General features: G+C 38.0%; 1 protein-coding gene across 1 annotated transcript in view; it reads right to left on the reverse strand.

Moving 5' to 3' along the window:
• Positions 1–15952, reverse strand: part of LOC150088557 (serine/threonine/tyrosine-interacting protein-like) — a 187368-nt gene that overhangs the window by 97823 nt on the left and 73593 nt on the right. The window contains exon 4 of the mRNA XM_090370231.1: positions 9061–9158. Coding sequence (XP_090226357.1) covers positions 9061–9158 — 98 coding nt within the window. The remainder of the gene's footprint in view (positions 1–9060; positions 9159–15952) is intronic.

The following is a 15952-nucleotide window of genomic DNA, read 5'->3' on the forward strand; positions in this document are numbered from 1 at the left end:
ACTGCTGGCATCATTCCCTCACTCCTTGTATAATTCTCTATAGTAGTCTTCTGTCCAATTTGTTAATATAGTCCAATTTATTCAGAATAACTACCATGTTCCCCTTATCTGCCCTTTGGATGACGATATCTTTATTTCTGCAGAGATTATGTAATGCCATAACTTCTTCCCAATTTAATCTGGGTAAATGGAGATTTTTGGGGTTATTAATTACTTAGTATTAGTAATGGCCATATGGTGCAAGGAAGACTAAGGCTTATGCTGCACCAGCATAAAAAAAAATAATAATAATAAACAAAAATAATAATAAAATAAAATAACAAAAAAATACATAAAACAAAATAATAAGAATAAAAACAAATTAATAATAATAAGAAAATTAAAAAATAATAATAATAATTAATAAGAGAAAAGGAAATGGACAACCTATGCATTTTCCTCCTCCCTTAGGTAATTATCCAGCTGACCTTTGAATTTCCCCAAACTGTCAGCTTCTACCACCCATGTAAGTAACTTTTTCCAGTAATTTATAACTCGCTGGCTAAAATAAAACCCTGCAATTATTCCTCCCCCCATAACTTGAAATTATGACCCCCCCAGTTCCAGAATCATTTATAACAATGAAAATTTCGTCCTTATTCATTTTGTTTATGATTCTCAGAGATTTAAACACATTAATCAAGTCTCCTCTATGGTGCCTAGTTTCCAATCTCTGCAACCCACATATTCAAAGTCATTCCTCATATGGTCACCCTTTTGTCGATCTCACCAGGCAAGTTACCTTGCCTAGTGAGATCGGCAAATCTTTAGGTGCAGTCTCCATACTTGAACACAGTATTCCAAGTGTGGTCAAACAATAGCCTTATATAATGGGATTATGATGTCCTTATATCTACTAGAAATTGTTTGATAAATCATCAATGGGACACCATCGATTTGTTTTGTTTGTTATTTGGTTTTCAGGAGCATTAGCAACTAAGGCCATATTGCTCCGGGGATATACGGTGGTCATTCCCTGACCTTTCTGCATCCTCCGTATTTGGTGGTTACGGGCTTGAATGCTGGTCTAATCAAGAAGCATGTGCTATGCACTGCTGCTTCTGCCCACCTGGCTATGGAGGCGCCAGGACACCATGGGCCCCTTCTTGCAAACAGTCTACAATGCTCGGAGAACTTCATATCTGACCGTATCATAATAGCGAAGTCCCTTTCCTCCACTACCAGCTTTTGTTCAACTCCGCCAAGTGTATAAGTTATTTTGGGATTACTGTTCCCCAGGTTCAAATCGGCCCATTGCACTTTTTACAGTTATCAGTAAGCTATTTGAACGACTACTTTACACACGGATCCAACATTACTATGATGACGCAGGCCTGGCCTCAGCAAACCAATTCGGCTTCAGACGGGGAACCTCCGCCGTGGATGCCTTAACTCACCTCCTGACCAAGGTAAACAGATGTAATACAAAGTACTTCTTAGTGATAGCCGTGGATTTCGCTGGGGCGTTCGACTCACTTTGGTGGCCGAGCGTCCTGGCGAGGTTGCGCGAAGCCAACATGCCGGAAAACCTCTATAACACAATCAAAAGTTACCTAAGCAACAGAACCATCAAAGTCACCGCTCCCTATGGCACACTCTCCAGGCATGTCCATTGGGGCTGCCCTCAAGGTTCGGTCCTTGGCCCACTACTGTGGAATATTGTCTTGGACACCTTTCTTAACATCGATCTCAATGAAGTACAATCTCAGGCATTTGCGGACGACCTCATTCTGACGATACAGGCAAACTCAAGAGCTGCGTTAGAGGTCCTCGCAAATCGGGCCCTGACCACTCTCCAAGAATGGGCAAACCGAAATCAACTCAAAATATCCTCCACAAAAACAAACTCCATCCTACTAAAGGGACGCCTTGATCTTAGGCGGCCTCCGCAAATAAAAATTGGGCAGGAAACAATCAAATTCTCCAACCAACTGAAATACCTAGGCGTGATATTGGACCAAAAACTGTCATTTCAGGACCATCTGAAATATCTCCGTAAAAAAATAAGACGTTACGCAGCCATGGTTGCCAGGGTCACGCGTAAAGAATGGGGCTTAAAAAAGCGAGTCCTCAAACTGTTCTACAAAGCTATCTTCACTCCGATCGTCACCTACGCATCCGGTGCATGGTTTCAAAAAACTACAACAGCAGTAAACAGACGTATCACAGACCAAATTCACAGATCTATCCTCCTAACCATCACTCGCGCTTGCCGCACGGTGAGCACCCACGCCCTGCAAGTGCTCGCAGGCACTCTCCCGCTGGACCTAGAAATCATACAACGCGGCCTACTATACTACCTAGACAAAGGCACCCCACAGACTTTTCTGGGGTTCACTATTGACCTAACCAGCAACAGAAATGTGGAAAAGAAGAGGATACAAACTCACCTGCAGCAGGCATGGCAGGAAAGGTGGAGCAACTCTCAAAAGGGAGAGATCACAAAGAAATTTCTACCCAATATTGAACAAAACTACCCAACCTCACCCAACTGGTTCTCCCCAGGTCTACAAGCAACGTACCTCTTAACTGGACACGGAGCTATTAATGCCAAACTGTCTCTACTTGGGATTCAGGTTGATCCAACTTGCACTTGCGGGGGGCTGGAGAGCTGGCAGCACCTAATGTATGACTGCAGGCTCTATGAAGACCTACGTGGTGTTTTACTCACCAGAATCCACTACTTACCACAGGGACAAGAACATCACCTCCTAGACACAAAGGAGGAGTATCAAGCCTTCTCGGATTATGCACAGGCACTGTTCACGAGGAGGAGGACGAGGAGAAACCAAATGGCTGCAGCCCACAACCCACTACCATTATAACCAAAGAACATCTGTTCTTCAGCTCACCGGGCTCCCTTGCCTGGTGCCTTTCCACCCCCTCCCCTGCGCCGGTGGTGGGACAGTCCCCCCGGCGCCCCCTACTTTCTCCTGGTGAGGCATGGGCATGCCTCACTGACTTCTGGGGTTGCCTACCATCCCCATATTTCTGCCTTAACCCCCCCAGCCTTCAGTCTCCCACCCACTCTATCTTTATGCTAGCGAATGTCCCACACACAAAAACTTAATTATGTCAAAATTCCTGTTCACCCATTCTTTCGGCCTGTATTATGCAAGCATTATCCCCCTCACCTAATGATCATCAAAACCGACGATGATGGATATATGTCTCTGTCTGTACGTACGTGCATATAAAAGAGCGAGCGCGTTTTTTTTTTTTTTTTAAGTCCTAGCCTCTGAAATCTCAGGAAATTAGGTGGCAGGACCTGCCAGAGTGAAACTAAAACTACTGGGTTCCTGGTCTGCCTCCACGGGGCGAAGGTGGGGCAACGTTGGGCCTCAGCAGGGGTCCAGCGGCTAAACGACCAGATGAACAACGGTACACGACATCACACAGATACAAAGCCCACACACTTTTAAATCTCTGGCATTTCCCAGTGAACTGGTACACCCACAATGAAAGCAACACGGAGATGGGGGAAACCCCTGGTGCCGTCTGACACTAAATACACCTTACACCTTACACAGTTTGCTGGATTAAAGCATAGCTGCCATTTTTCTGACCATCTCTGAAGTCTATCTAGGTTATTCTGAAGCAGCTCTGCTTGACAGCAATCATTAACTACTCTACCAATCCTTACATCATATGCAAATTTAGACATCACACCTTCTATCCCTTCATCGATGTCATTTATGAAAATCAATGAAGATTGATTTTCTTCTACTAATGCTGATCCTTGGGAAACCCCACTTCTTACATCAACCCAATCTGAGGAATAACCATTTATCACAACCCTCTTCCTCCTGCCATGAAGCCACCCTCATATCCATCTAAGGATTTTCCCTGTGATTCCAACCTGTTCCAGCTTATAAAGTAATCGCTCGTGTTTTTTTCCGAAAGAATGTCAAAATCATTTCCAAATATATCCACAAGGTGGCGCTTGATGTGTAACACCACAAAGTGGTGTTACACATCAAGTATAGTAAATGTTCATTATAGTAAATGTTCAATGTGGCAGCCTTCACTGTCGAGCACTGCCTGAAGACGAGTAATGACGTTGTGGACAGCATTAAACAGCATTTCTGGAGGTATCATTGATACCTGCTGTCATATAGAGTCTTTTAGCATTGCCAATGACATTGGGTGATCTCTGTAAACCCATGACTTCAGGTAACCCCATAACCAAAACTCACAGGGCGTCAGGTTTGGAGACCTTGGTGGCCATTCATGCTGAAAGTAACAGTTGTTTTACAGGAAGCAATATGGGGTGGTGCTCCATCCTGCATGAATGTCACAACATCCAAAGCTTGCCTTTCCCCCAGGCTAGGGATAACACAGTTTTGTAACAGGTCAGCATAACGCTGATCTGTGACAGTGACAGTTTCAAAACCAGAACCACTGATTTCCTGAAAGAAAAATGGCCCTATAACAAAAGAAGAGGTGAATTCACACCACACCGTTACTTTTGACTGAATGCAATGGTGTTTTCGTGTAGGCTCGAGGGTTTTTCTGTCGCCCAAATTCTGCAATTGTGTGTGTTTACAGTGTCATTGAGAGTGAAATGGGTTTCATCCGTCCACAAAACATTTGACAGCCAGTTGTCATGTTCTTCAATTCGTTGAAAGAACCATAACGCAAATGCTTCCCGCTTTACAAAATCGGGATGCCTAAGTTCTTGAAGGTGTTGAATTTTGTACGGATATCTATGGAGGACTACTCTTAATGCTCTCCACGCACTCACATATGGGACGCCAGTTTGACGTGAAACTTTACGAGAACTTGCTTCTCCATGTGATGATGATGCCAGTCGAGTATCCATGTCTTCCACAACTGCAGCCGCAGTTTTAGCACATGTTGATGGTCTTCCACTTCGTGGACGATCTTGTAACGAACCAGTTTTCTCAAATTTCTTAATCATCATCTTTAGTCCTGCAACAGGCATTGGTCCTTTACCACGTCGCACATCCTTCAGCTGATGGAAAGATCGCAAAGTTGCAGATTCAGCGTTAAGGTAATAACATTTCACCAACAGTGTTTTATCCGGTAATGATAACATGACCACTTTTAACTTCTTTTCTTTTTCTTTCCCAAACGTTCACTGAACTGCTTAGCTGTTGTTCTTGCAGTGCCTTTATAGCAGACACTTGCACGACGTCATTCATGGCACAGCACCGCTTGGTGGACATGTCTGGAACTAATTTTGACATTCTTTCGGGGAAAACCCCATGTAATTCTATGCATTTTGCGCTAATCTCGTTACCATATGCCAAAAATTCACTGAAATACCGATTCTTTAATTGTTTACTGACTTTTGGATCACCCTGTAACTTAACGCTGTAAATGTTGACAACACTTAGGGACCACAAAACAAACTGAGGGCTGCAAGTGACCTGTGGCTTCCAGTTTGACATGCCTGTCTTATAGTATTTATCCTGAAATGACCTTAATTCTATTTTTATTAATGAATCATAAGATGTTAGTGCAAATCATTATCATCAAGATAAAACAAATAACAGAATAATTAAAACAAAGCAAAGACAAGGATCATTCAGTCCCTTCTCATTCATTTCTTCTCAATGGTAATTTGTGAGTTTTTTTTTTATTCTCAACTGCAGTTACAACATAAGGCACTTATCTGACATACTAAGGTACAAACGAGTTGAATGAGACTTTAAGGTTGATAAATACAGTACAATTGCTATGAAAAGTTATCAACACTAGAATACTGCAATAAAGAGGACACAAAATATGATACATCCAATTCTTCGTGTGTTTTCCTCCTTATATATGTATTAATCATCAGTGGTAAATAGTGTGTCAAGCTACACATTACATGTTACTATTACTGTTCAAAACAATCAACAATATGTCTACTTTGCTGAGATAATGAAGTGCATCAAAGTAGGTAGTGAATTTACTGAGTATTAAATTCTGATTTTCACTAAAGTTTTCACACAGAAAAGAATGTGTTGATTGTAATCATGAAGTATCTTCTTTCAGCTTCCTTTATCCTTGTTTCTGCAGTTTTTTGGTCAACAGTTACTGATCATAAACCCTTTACACAGTCTGCAACAATACATATCAACTTCACTATTGCCATTATGGATACTGCCACTGAATGAACAGAACAATCATGCTTGTGAGCTCATCAATATCACTTGCTTCTTCTATCATAAAGTATTACTGATGAAAAGAAGGCTATGCAGGGCTACTTATAGGTAAGCTAATTTCCATACATCAATAAGTTACAGTCTATTTCATTTAGATTAGACAGAGGGTGAGTTAATATTAGGATGATTGATTCTCTAACGTTTTAGTAGGACAGTATTAGATATCCCTACCCATCTTTATTTCAAAGGTGAAATTTAGCTAGGGTTTTTATTTATTTGAATATTAAATGCATAAAACTTCCAACAATCCACATATAACTTGTGGGTTGTGACTTAGCTAACTCCTCTTATTGCAGTAAAATTTGCTGACAACTGAGGTATACTTAATACCATACTTATATGACACTAAGTATGGTTTCAATTTGACTATCTGCTTCAGGAAAATAATTTAAGAAAACAGTAACATTCCATGTGTATTGTTCTTTTGAATTAGCACCTGTGATTATATCTTGTTCTTTCAAAGGCCAGTCTAAACATGTATATCAGCTGGTCAACAGTATTTCACAGTTAGCATTAGCATTAATTAAAGGCAAATCAATGCAGGAAAGTCAGGCTTATTCAGCATTACAAGAGTCACTTGATTTCATCTAGATATCTGTCCAACACTTTTCAAGTTCTCTGGTTCTATAAGATAAGGTAGTAATTTATTCCAAAAGTTAATAACCCTTTGACTAAAAATAAATTTTTTAAATCCAAGTTTACAACTATCCTTCTTAATATAAGTGCATATCCTCAAGTACTCTAGTTTGTGCTGCTTACATGAGAAAAAAGCTATCCCCATTCTTTTACTTTACAACTTTTCAAGCCTTAATTACCTAGATCAAGTTGCTATGCAAATGTACAGTTTTAGACTTTGCAAGCCACAAAACTGAAGTGTGTAACTCTTATACATATATTAAAATAGCACTACCTTTAAAGGCATTGCCATTATAATATAAAGTTTAAATAAAAATCAAATTATATAATCATTCATGAATGTTGCTGGTTATATTAGTGTGTCACATAAGTTCCCAAAAGCTACTGGCATGGCCTGTGAGCTCCTAAAAACTATTCATGTGGTCTGCAAACACTTCAGTTTGCCAACCCTACTTCACAGGAATACTTCCTTATATCAATAACTAATCTTTTCTCTATTAACTGTATCTTTTCTAGCAAATCAACATCCTTCCTGAAATGGAGATTGCAGTCCTATAAATAATATCCAAGATATGGCCCAACAGAAGCTTTATATGAATGAGACTTTAAGGTTGATAAATACAGTACAATTGCTATGAAAAGTTATCAACACTAGAATACTGCAATAAAGAGGACACAAAATATGATACATCCAATTCTTCGTGTGTTTTCCTCCTTATATATGTATTAATCATCAGTGGTAAATAGTGTGTCAAGCTACACATTACATGTTACTATTACTGTTCAAAACAATCAACAATATGTCTACTTTGCTGAGATAATGAAGTGCATCAAAGTGAAATAATTATTACTTTGTCCCTACTGCAAAATTCCTGTAGATTATAGATAAAACACATGTTGGGAGAACATGACAGATTGCACAATTATCCTAAGTAATTTTCACTATTAACTGCTTTGAGTTTGTTGCTTCCCAAGTAATAAGATAATCTGGATTACTATTACTCAAGTATAGACCTCACATTTCCCAATATTTCTTAATAATAATTTAACCCATTTTTCAGATTAACTGAATAATTTATCTGCATTTTGTTGAAGTACCTTGGTTAGTATCATTTATCCTTTGAAACTTGTATATCAACAAATTGACACAAAGCCAGTTATGTCTATCCTCCCAACCTTGTCATCAGCAAACTGCTTTTACATCAAGCCTTTGTCAAGTTATTAAATACATTCCATGCTATTTTTTTTTTGAATTAGCATTTGTAATTACATTATTCCAAACACTTGGATCAGCTAGCTAACACCATTTACAGTTCACTTCCGAACTAAACAAATTAAGTTTTCTTCATTGATGTCTTCTACTTATGTGTTTTCCTATTTATTTCCTGAAGATTGCAATTCATAGAAATTCATGTCCAATCAATGTCAATTATCTTTTGCCTTTTTGACTCATACATGGTATAGGAGAATATACATTCCAATTAAAAAAAAAAAGTTTAATCTAAAAATGGCTGAAGGATACAAAGAAGTTTCTTTATGAGAAAGCTAAAACACAGAATAACAAAAAACAGAAATGGCTGAAAGACAAATGATTAAATGCGGAACTGGCAGTGCTTGTTATCCACCAAATGTACATATTACGAAACGAAGCTGCAATAATCTAGCAATAACAAGTGTTATCAGATGTTCAACTGGTAAAAAGCAAAATGAGTATCATGCTTACTTTCCAGGAAGGCAGATGGCAGTGATCATTCCAGGAGAAAAATTAGCATCTACCCCACCTCCAAAACCATTTCCCAAAAAAAATAAAAATAATAAAAAAAAAATAAAATAATAATAATAATAAAATTTCCAATGGTAGAATATAATGAATTCAACAATTTTGTTGGGTCCACAAATTTGAACCATGTACAAATACAGAATTTAGAGAAAGATGGCTCCAACAAAGAATCATTTCCCTTTCCTTCATCAAAAGGAAAATGAAAGATACTTTTGGCTGTAAGGTACAGACAGTTATGTCCATACCTAGCTTAGTGGTAGACTATGACCATAGTTGCTGATGCACCTGATAAATCCCTAAAACAACAACAACAACCTAGCTTAGTTTAGTACCTTACAGCTAAAAGCACTATTTGCCACCATTATAGTTGACAAAAAAAGAAAAAAGCATACTTATGTCAAAAATGAACAATTCAAGGAAAATTTTACTCACTTAAATCTGTCAGGAAAGTTAGGGCGAATAAAGTGAGCTTCAATATCCTGCCTCACACAAATGATATGAGTAATACCTGATTGCTCCAAATAATCACCCTTTAAGAAATGAAAAAGGGGGCAAATATTTAATTTTTGTCATTGTGCAAATGAAAGAGCACACACATGTTAATTACTTATTAATTATAAAAGATTTTGGCTGTAAGCATTTAAATATAAATTCTGATATAATAACTACTTAAAAGTAGTAAGATGGGGGGGAGGAAAGTAGTATATATTGTGTAGACAGCAAAAAAAAAAAACACCTTTTCTTCATTCTAACATACCACTAATCCATACCAGGTTGAATTATTTAGATGTACAGAGCTTGGGTTGCACAAAGGCAACCTAGACTAGTGTCTTTTGTAGTGCCTGTAAAGTGTTAAGGTTACTTTGTCTGTTTAGCAGAGGTTGAAAAATCCTTAATATGCCTGCCTCAACAACAAATAATAGTACCCGATGAAAATAACCCGAATTAAGAAAGTTTCTACAGTTCACCAGCACAATTCAAAAGAAACTTCTTTCCCAATAAATATGTTATTATCTACTAATAATATTAGTAGGTAACACCATATTCTACCCAAAGACCTTATTTTATCCAGACATGGACAAAGAAATCCATCATTAGCACCAAACAAGTAGTTCATAAGAAAAAAGAACAAGGGGTGACCATATGGTCTGACATGAAGTTATCCGAATAGTGTAGACTTCTAGAACAGCTCATGTCATTCTGTTGATCACACATAGGAATTTTGGAATCAGGGACAAAGAGGTGATTATCCTGGGGTATAAGGAAATGGTCAGGCCACATTGGGAATACTGCATACAGGTTTGGAAACCTCATTTTAGAAAGGACACAGATGTGTTGGAAACTGTGCAGAGAAATGCAACAAGGTTAGCTGCAGGCACAAAAGGATATTCTTATCAAGGAAGACTGGGATTTTGCAAATTGCCATCTCTGGAAATTAGGCATCTGAATGGTAACCTAACCAAAGTAAATAAAACTTTAAAATGGTCAAATAAATTAAATGCTGATGGCATCACTCTTTTTAAGATGACAAAGGAAGACACAAATTTGCACTCAGCCAGACTGCTGGAATAAATTTTCACTTAGTATCACAGAGTAAATAGTCTGAATAAATTTACAATGGTTTTGACATATTAGAAAGGGTGGTCAAGTGAAGTGAGTTTTTGGGTTTTTTTTTTTTTTTTTTTTTTTAGAAGTGGTGCTGCATAAGCTTTACTTCTTTGCATCATGTTGAAAATGCATACTTGATTATGTCTTCAAAGTTTTGTTGAAATGAATGCTACTGTACTGCACGTTAATGAAAATTAAGTACATATCTGGAAAGACAAATTTTTCTGCCTGTGTCCCAAGCTATCTTAAATTAAAATCACTGGATGTTCCTATATGATTTGCTATGGGGGAAAGCATACCTAAGGAAACAAATTACAAGCCTTAACCAGCACCCTCTATAGTTAAAATAAACAAACATGAATAACAAAATGCAACAAAATTAAACACTTTAGCATTAGCAGAGGCATATGATGCAAGAAAGCAAGCTTATGCAGCATCAGCCAAAAAAAAAAAAAAAAATGCTCCCATTTCACCCCTCCATTCATTCCAAATGCCTCTCCAGCTCAGCTTTAAATTTATTTAGGCTATTAGCTTCCACAACAAAAGATGGAAGTCTGTTACACCAATCAACTACCCGCTGGCTAAAGGCAAATTTCCGCACATCAATTCTACAACTATCTTTCCTCAATTTGCAACTGTACCCCCTGAGGTTCTTAGTCTGAGCAAGAGGAAGAATCCCATCAGCGTTCAGTTTACTCAACCCATTCAAGGCCTTATATACCTCAATCGGATCACCTCGCAGGTGCCTACTCTCCAAGTGCTGCAATTTGCAGTGCCTGGAGAGTAGGCAAGTAGTAGTAGTGGCATGTGATGCAAGAAAGCAAATGTATGAGCTTATGCAGTGTCAGCCAAAAAAAAAAAAAAAATTTACAAAACATTTCTCTCTAAATGTTTGTCCAGTTCCTCCTTAAATTTATTTAACCTATCAACTTCCACAACGACAGATGGAAGTTTGTTCCAGCAGTTAACCACCCACTGGCTAAAGGCAAATTTCCGCACATCTATTCTACATCTGTCTTTTCTTAATTTGAATTTATGCCTCCTTAGGTTCATAATCTGAACAAGTGGAAGAATCCCATCAGAATTCAGAGTGCTCAACCCATTCAAGGCCTTATACACCTCAATCAGATCACCTCGCAGGTGCCTAGTCTCCAGCCACTGAAATTTGCAGAACTTAAGCCTCTCTCGGTAAGTTGAACCCTTCATTCCCCTCACCGATCTTGTTACCCTTCTCAAGCAAATCTACATCCTTCCTAAAATGAGGCCTCTGGACCTGTACACAGTACTCAAGGCATGGCCTGACCATTGCCTTATACAGAGGGACAATCCCCTGAGACCAAGGAAGCTCTCATAATTATCGCTAAGGGTTTGCTTACTTTTGCTGCCTCCTCTAATATAACTGGATAGATCCCATCCACCCCAGGTGCCATCCTTATGTTTAACTTCAACAATTTCTCCTCCACTTTGCTCTCAGTTATTACAAAATCACTTAGCTCCCTGATAGCATTTGATAAACTTCTGGCACTCCCCTCATTGAATGACTCCATGTGTGAATGTAGATGCAAAATACTCATTTAGTTTAGTTTCTCAGCTACATGAGCATGACCATTAATAGTCAACCCATCTATGTTAAGTGGTCCAATCTGATTCATCCCTTTCCTTCTAGAGTTTACATAAGTAAAGAACTCTTTGCTGTTTTTCTTTGCATCCTTTGCCAAAGATTTCTCGTAATCTGCCTTTGCCTGCCTAACCTTTTTTTTTGACTTGATTACAGACTAGTTAATACCTGTCATAGGCTTCTGGAAGCTTCATTTACAGGATGGTGATCTGTTGGAATGGGTGCTGAGAAGAGAACAAGATAAATGATGGAAACAAAAGAGTGCTTTTACTAGGAAAGCCTTCAGTTCTGCAAATTGCAGTGTCTGGAGACTTCACAACTGCAAGGAGATCTAATTGAGGTGAGTACAGCTTTGAATGGGTTGATTGAGCTCAATGCCAATGGAATCTACCATCTGATAGACAACACACAAGGGGGGCACAAATTCAAATTGAAGGAGGATTGTTTTAATAGGCATACTGAGATTTGCCTTCAGCCAGTGGGTGGTTGATTCTTATAAGAAACTTCCATCTTTTGTTGTATAAGTGGGTACTTTAAATATATTCAAAGAAGAACTAGACAAACTGTTAAGCGGATGGACAGGCGATATAGGAAGCATGTTTTTTCGGTTTTGTTGCTGTTGGTTGATGCTGTGCAAGCATGCTTTCTTGCAGCATTTGCCACTACTAATACGTGTTGTTTATTTTTTGTTACATCAATAAAATGCAAATTTTGTTGGTAACTCCAACCAACAAATTACATTTTATTATATTTTTTACAAGATTAATTTGTGTTAGGTTTAGGTTTGTAGACTGGCTGGAGTAGACATCAATTTGCATTTTGTTATTTATGTTCATTTATTTTAAAGAGGAATTCTTAATTTTTCTGTAGCAGATTATATAAGCACATTTGTTGACATACCTACTAAATACTGTTACTGCTGACTTGACCTATGACACCTCTTTGATGCAGGATTTAAAATTATGTTATTAAGTCAATCTTGATCAGGGAGGGCAGAGACAATCATTTTTTTTGGGCTTTCATCTCATATGAATGAATTAGTCAGCCACTGGTGAAGAGTACTTGAAAAAATATTGGGTTTTTCTTCTCCCAAATTGGAACTTCTTAAAGTCAAGTTGTTTTCTTTCCAAGAGGATTAAAAACTCCCATGATGCATGTGCTTCACAATGCAGTTAGTATATTAATGGCAGCCAACAACAAACACAATCTTTTGGAATTCACAGGAGCAGAAGTTTGACAAGGAGGCTGTCCCCCTCATGTGGCTCCTCACCAATGATTTATTATTTTTTTTTTCCCTGTTTTATGTTAAACTTTTTAAATATATTTACATTGAAAGAGCTGACATTCCTCTGTGGCTGGTAGTGCAAACACATGGAGTCATGTGTTTGCACTACTGCAGGTGAGGGTTGGCATTTATGATTGGTTTTGATTAATTTCTTTGCTGAACTTTATTTTAAGGAAGCTTGATATACAAGCAGCAAAACTAGCAACTTCACAGGTGAGACCTTAAATTGCATTGGCAATGTGTAGTTATTAGTATTCATTTCAACAAAACCTTGAAGGGCAGGGGGAGGGAAGGGGAGAAGTGCATGTATATTCACTTAATTAAAAAAGCAGGATGTAAAATGCATATCAAATCTAAACACAAGGTCAAGGATGTATAGAACAAGTTTCAAGTAGAAATTTTCTTATTGTCTGTCAACAAATGATAGCTAGAAATGTAATGAAAATGAATATATCATTATTAAGTTCATAAAAATGTAATATTAATAAAGCAGACATAAATAAACATATCATTATGTAACTTAAATTGAAAAAGGATGGCAGCAGTTTATGTATGAAAATTTACTTTCAGCCAGAGTGTAACTGATCGTTGCAACAAACAAACTATTCTACTCCTAATAATATACAGTGTAACCTGAACATAATGTCAGTGTCAGATGACAACTTCAATACCCACATTATAGCCAAAAAAATTTAACCATTTTTCCTCAGGTTTTTTAACATAAATACACTTTACTTAGTAAATAAATACTTTATTTACTAATGTCAGTATTAGCATTAGTTGAGGCATACGATGCAAGAAAGAAAGCTTATACAGCATCAGCCAAAATAAAAAAAAAAAAAAAAAAAAAAAACTTCCCATTTCACCTCCATTCAACTCCAAACGCCTCTCCACCTCAGCCTTAAATTTATTTAAGCTATCAACTTTCATATCAAGAGATGGAAGTCTGTTCCAGCAATCAATTATCATCATTCTTCTCTTTCTTGGTGCGTGCTCTCTCTCTCAATCTCTCTCTCTCTCAGGGTAACTTGAAAATTTTTTTTGGCTGGTGCAGCACAAGCCTCAGGTTTCCATCATCATCATCATCAGCCATTTTCAATCCACTGCAGGATGAAGGCCTCTCCAGCAACTTTCCAGTTGCTTCTGTTTTGAGCACTGGACATCCATTTACTACCCACAAACTCATGAATTTCATCTATCCATCTCCGCCTTTGTCTTCCAGGTTTTCTTCTAGCTCCTCTTGGATACCATTCTGTTATTTTCTTAGTCCATCTGTCATCATGTCTTCGAGCTATGTGTCCTGCCCAAGACCATTTTAGTTCTTTAGTTTTGATAAGAATGTCCTTTACTTGAGTTTGTTGCCTAATCCATGTGTTTCTCTTCTTATCTAACAGTCTTATTCCCAATATGATTCGTTCCATTCTTCGCTGTGTGGTTCTCAGCTTCTCTTCCATTCTTTTGGTGAGTGCCCAAGTTTCACTTCCATAAGTCATGGTGGGGAGTATACATTGGTCCATTATTTTACGTTTCAGACAAACTGGGATATTGCTCTTCAGTATGTGACTATATTTCCTGAATGCTATCCATCCAAAATTTATTCTTCTCTTGACTTCCAGCCATTTATCATTATTACAGCTAATAACTTGTCCCAGATAAGTATATGACTCCACCTTTTCAATTACTGCTCCTTCAATCATTATTTCCCTTTCTGTGGCATACTTGTTCATCATTACTTTTGTTTTAGCCATATTCATCTTTAGTCCAAAATCCTTACTAGCTGTGCATAACTGATTAAGATTTTCCTCTAATTCTTTGGGATCATGGCTTATGACCACAATGTCATCTGCAAATCGCAAATGGTTTAGGTACTCTCCGTTCACATTGACTCCTTTCTGCGACCAGTCTAATCTTCTGAAAGCTTCCTCAAGGGCAGCAGTAAACAGCTTCGGAGATATTGTGTCTCCTTGTCGAACTCCTTTCTCAATTTTAAATTTCCTACTGTCTTTGTCTAGTCTAATAAAGGAGGTAGCACTCTCGTATATTTTCTTCAAAATCATAATATATGGGGTATCAATGCCTTGTCTTTCCAGTGCCCGAAACATTGCCTTATGCTGTATGGAGTCAAATGCCTTTTCATAATCCACAAATGCCAGGCATAATGGTGTTTTATATTCATTTGCTTTCTCCATTAGCTGTGATATTACATGAAGGTGATCCATAGTTGGGAATCCTGTCCTAAAGCCAGCTTGCTCTTTCGGTTGATTCTCATCCAGTATTCTTTCTAATCTGTTAGTAATGACCCTTGTGAACAACTTGTAGATGTGGGATAACAAGCTAATTGGTCTATAATTTCCAATTTCTGATTTATCTCCTTTCTTATGCAGCAAAACTATGATTGCATTATTCCACTGCTTAGGCGTCACACCTTTTCTAATGCACTTTGTGAAGAGCCTTGCCAGTTTTTGTGTTATGTCTCTTCCTCCCAATTTTAACAACTCTACAGTAACTTCATCTTCCCCCGGGGCTTTCTGATTCTTCATTTTCTTCAATGCATGTTCTACCTCATCAGGAAGAATATTGGGTATGTCGTATGTGTTACTACTTTGCAATCCATCTTCCCCACTGCTGGCATCATTCCCCTGCTCCTTGTATAATTCTCTATAGTAGTCTTCTGCTATTTGAATTATGCCTTCTCTGCTGTTTATAAGTACACCATCGCTATTCTTCAGTTTCAGTATCATTTGTCTTTCTGTATTACTGCTCATGGCTGCTGATTTAAATCCTTTGTTTTCCCTTAATGCTTGTTCTACTTT

Source organism: Mastigoproctus giganteus, chromosome 3, assembly GCF_048544385.1.
Source record: "Mastigoproctus giganteus isolate SK-2022 chromosome 3, ASM4854438v1, whole genome shotgun sequence".
NCBI lineage: Eukaryota > Metazoa > Arthropoda > Arachnida > Uropygi > Thelyphonidae > Mastigoproctus > Mastigoproctus giganteus.